Below are 4741 nucleotides of genomic sequence, written 5' to 3' on the forward strand. Positions count from 1 at the left end.
AAAAAAAAAACAACAAAACAAAACATAAAAACATAAACGCTTTTCATACATATCCAGTGCCTACTCCTAGCAGAGATACTTTCTCATGAATTTTGAAATGATCTTACTCTTTTCCAACCATTGACACTGGGTACAACACTCTGTGCTGGACAGCCCTGCCAGTGGGTGCCAGAGTCACCCCAAAAGAGCACAGGTCAGAGAAGACAGAGGAGAAAACCCAGTCCATCTCTTGCTTCTTCATTTGTAGTCTGAACAGAGTGAACAAAACATGTGGCTTCAGAGGTTCAGGACATTTTTTTTTTACCATAAGTACAGTGAAGTATTATATATTCCTGCTTAAACACATATAAGGTAAATATATCATCTACATGACAGTGTACATAGACAGATATCTACTGATAATATACTGTATGATAATATACTGTATATGTACAGTAGGAGGTTTTAGTATGGGCCCTGTGGAGACGGTCGTATTGCCTTGCACTCACTTGTTGTCAAGAGATCTCTGCCGTCCTGGAAAATTCTCAGTGTTGTGTTCCTCGGTAAGCGAATGCTATGTTAGAAGACATTTCTAATTCTTCACGCCTAATATTCATCTCGAATTCAGCCGTTCATTTAATCTGACCTGCTTCTTCCAGACTCCCCTTTACTTGGTGAACCACGGCGAGAATGGACCTGTCCGGTGCAACAGGTGCAAAGCCTACATGTGCCCGTTCATGCAGTTCATCGAGGGCGGGAGGAAGTACCAGTGTGGCTTCTGCAACTGCATCAACGATGGTAGGTAGTGCCGCGACCCGGTCTGTGGAAGTAACGTGCATGACATGTTTAGTTCAGCAAAAACACATTTGTTTTTTCCCAGCTTTGATTTGTCCTAGTGCCTTCTTTATCATTCCCTAGGGGGCAGCTAAGTAAAACACCCATGTTCAGCTTGGGAATCCACGTCCCTCTTTCCCTCTTAACTTTCTGTAGCTGGCTGAGCCCCATGTGGAAATTGTGAAAGAAAGTTCAAATGTGGTAGCTGGGGTGGGTGTTATTTTTCAACCACCTTATGCGAAAGCCCCAGTTGCAGCAAAATGACATTTTAAAAAATGTTTCTTAACCTTATAAGTTTACAGAGGATAAACCCTTGAGACTTACCTTTTGTGAACCGTTGGGGTTATTTATTTATTATTTTTGTGCTGGTTTCTAGTCTTAAATTTCAGGCTTTGCACGGTCAGTTGGCTTTTTGGTGCTCTCCCACTTGAGCCACAGTTCCACTTCTGGCCTTTTCCTAGTTAATTGGACATAAGTCTCAGGACTTTTCTTCCTGGTGCTTCTTAGAGCACAGCCTCCAGTAGCTGGGATTGCAGGGGTGAGCCACCAGTACCGACCGAGCGCGGTGTTATTCTTGTTTGTGAAGTCCTTGGAACTGAGGATAAGCACAGATGAAACCCAAGGCTTTAACTCTTAACATAGATTTTACTTTCCTCCTCTGATATAAATGTTGATTCTTTTAAGAAAGGAGCATTCTTATGATATACTTGTCTATATTTTTTAGGCATTATATTATTTTATTAATCTCATGCCACTATGAACTCACTGATGTTGAAAAAAACCTGCAGCCTTGCCAAGATTACTTTCACACGTATCATATTTATACCATGTCTTTATACTTATGATTCCCTGGCATTAAATAAAATGCACCCCCCACATTTGTGTACATGTGTTGATGTTTGTTAACTATAATGACTGTGGGAGAATGACTTTCTTAGGGTTTCCCCATTCCTGATGATCATGGACATGCTTCCAGGCCAGTTCTGAGACCAGAATAATATATAGCATAGCCACAGCGCTCTCTGTCTCTTTGCCTCTCCATAAGCACTGCACCCTGCCACAGTTTCCTGCCTACCTCAGTGTGTCCGTGGCCTCTTGGCTCTGTGAGTGTTCTCTGGTGGGAGAGCACTCCTTATCACCTTCTTTCCTGTCCCCTTGTCTTGCCCACGGTCTAGATATGCTTGTGTCCAACTTAGAAACATAAAGCGCTGGACACTGGTCTTGGGAGTCTTCCCCGTGAAGACCTTCTATCAGTTGGCACAAGTGGCTTGCTGTGGATTTGCACGGTTGGCTTCTGGTCTCACCTTGAAGGCTGTGGCGTGGACCGCTCATGACACCCATAACATCTGCTCAGGGCAAACTGGATGTGACGCTGAGCCCAGGATTTGTTTTCCAGGCTTATTCTTCCTAAGGAAGATCTGCTCCATTGCTCATCCCCAACATGGAATCTAACCAGATCTCCTTGGCTGGACCTCTGTCTCAGCACTTTCTGTCAGGAGCCTGGGGGAGCTCGTTACTTTGTCTTTTGGAGCAGACTGTCGTGAGATGGCAGAGGCCGCTCCTGAAGCACTAGGATAAAGTTCCTCCCCAGTTCACGGCTCCTCAGGGTCTGTAGCCAAGCCCTCAGCTGTCTTTGGAAGGTGATCAAGGGGATAGAACACAGAGAATCTTCCATTTGTTGTCATTCCCTGGTCTCTCACAGGGTTGGGGAACCTTTTTTTCTACCAAGTGCTGTTTGGGTATTTATAACATCATTACGGGCCTCACAAAATTATCAGTGCTGAAAGTTGGGCTGTGGACAGCCAACAGGTGGTGGGCATGCCTATTCTGTTTGTACCAAATGATTTCATGGGCCTAAAACAGCCTTCGGGCCAGTGTTCCTAGGCTGCAGGCCAGAATCCCTTGGACTTAGACTGATCTCTATGTTCTCCAGTTGGGTGTGATGAAGACAGAAGTAGGTAGATTGTTTTAGAACAGAAACCCTGCTCCAATAATTCCACTCTTCCTTTTCTGCAATGTCTAGAGATTGCCTAGTGGGAGCCAAGATGCAGAAGGATGCTGGGAGACAGGAGTCCCATGGCAGTGCCTCGTCTATGCTGTGACTTAAATGTTGGATCGTAAAAGATGACAGACAATATTAAATGCTAATGAAAATAATACAATTACCTTGCCCATGTAATTGTAACCCCTCTGTATGGTACTTTCACAATAATAAAAAAAAGAAAAAGAAAATAATACAAGAGCAAAACTTCACATTACAAATAGCTGTGTGGGTTTCAACTGTAGGCCCTGTGATGTGGATGTGGGGTGGGAATGAGCCGCAGGTGATGCCGAGACACTGGAATATATTACAGATGATTACACAGACAGGACACTGCCGTATGTCCTCAGCCCGCCCGCCCATGTCTTCTCTCTCACTTCTTTGCACCACCACCATGGCAGTTTCTGGCCTTCCTAGTTTTATCTCTGGAGCTGAGACTCACTTGCCAACATACTCATCATTTTAATAATGTTGAATCTTCCACATTCAGAGACCCATATGTAAATATAAACTTTAAAAAGAAATGGCTATGATATGTTAAGAATATAGAAAAATCAAAGTTCTATAATTTTGTCTGCAAATCTTACCTTAGAAAATAATTTGTTGTGAACAAGACTCAAGTGGTAGAGGACTTGCCTAGCATCTACAAGGCCCCGAGTTCAAACCCTTGTACCACCAAAAGAAAAAGGGAGCTAAGGGGTCTGGAGTTTCTTCTGAGGTGACCAAAATACCTTAAAACTAAAACAGTTGGGGTAGTATGATTTTGTGAATGTACAAAATGCCATTGAATTGTACATTGCAACTAGTGAGATGTTCATTCATTGATTTAGCCACTAGCCAAGGTATCTGTCTATTGAAACATTGTGTTGTATGCCATAACTACATGCAATTTTTATTGGTCAACTAAATGTTAACAAAAGAGAAAATAGTCCCTCATAATTTCAATGCCAGTTTCACAACTAAAAGTAAAGAACACTCAGTTGGTTTTCAAACAAAAGTCCTTACTTTATTTGTAAAGCTTTACAGAGGAAGATGTTGTTCTTTACAAAATGCCTCACACAAAAGCACTGAGAGTTTTTCTAAACACCCCTGTTGGCAAAAGTTTCATAGCTTTCCCTATTCATCTTGAGGCAACGAGAGTTCTTTCTTGCACAGATACCAAGCCTTATTTGTCCAAGTGCTCTGTATGTGACTCAGAAGTATTTCTGTGCTACTGGATGGCTTCCAGGACTTAGCCAGAACTAACCTTCTCAGACATTTGAATCAAATTAATTCTTCAGAGGAGATCTCTTGTCTGCAGTCTTTCCCTAATACAGTCATCTTCAGCACTCTCCAACCCAGCCATGAGAAGATTAACCTACCAACTTCCCTAGAGCAGAAAACATTCCCTAATTAAAGTATAATAAATATGGTAGTTAATAGTATAGTTCAAATAACCATTGTTTATCTCTGTTAGGTAGATGGAAAATTCAATTTTGTGTGTGTGTGTTAGTCATGAGGCCTGAACTCTGGGCCTGGGTGCTGTCCTTCAGCAGTTCAGCTCAAGGCTAGCGCTCTCCCACTTGAGCCCATGGCTCTGCTTCTGGCTTTTTTCTGCTTATGTGATACTGAGAAATTGAACCCAAGGCCTCATGCGTGAGGCAAGCACTCTACCACTGAGCCACCTTCCCAGCCCCCCAAAATTCTTTTTAAAAAAGTTCAATCACAGATGATTACTGATTTAAAATCATCAGTAATTTTGTCATTTTTTTGTTAGTTTTGGTGCCAGTTTTGGGGTCTGAATTGCTGTCCCTTAGCTTTTTACTCAAAGCTGGCCACTCTACCACTTGCACCACAGTTCCACTTCTGGCTTTTTTTTTTTTTTTTGGTGCTTAATTAGGGATAAGA

The 4741-nt window shown here is 42.4% G+C and overlaps 1 protein-coding gene across 1 annotated transcript in view; it reads left to right on the plus strand.

The window, feature by feature from the left end:
* Sec24d (SEC24 family member D) overlaps positions 1-4741 on the plus strand; it is a 103799-nt gene that overhangs the window by 64192 nt on the left and 34866 nt on the right. The window contains exon 7 of the mRNA XM_013023733.1: positions 639-777. Within this exon, the coding sequence (XP_012879187.1) occupies positions 639-777 (139 nt within the window). The remainder of the gene's footprint in view (positions 1-638; positions 778-4741) is intronic.

Source organism: Dipodomys ordii, unplaced genomic scaffold (assembly GCF_000151885.1).
Source record: "Dipodomys ordii isolate 6190 unplaced genomic scaffold, Dord_2.0 Scaffold70, whole genome shotgun sequence".
Taxonomy (NCBI): domain Eukaryota; kingdom Metazoa; phylum Chordata; class Mammalia; order Rodentia; family Heteromyidae; genus Dipodomys; species Dipodomys ordii.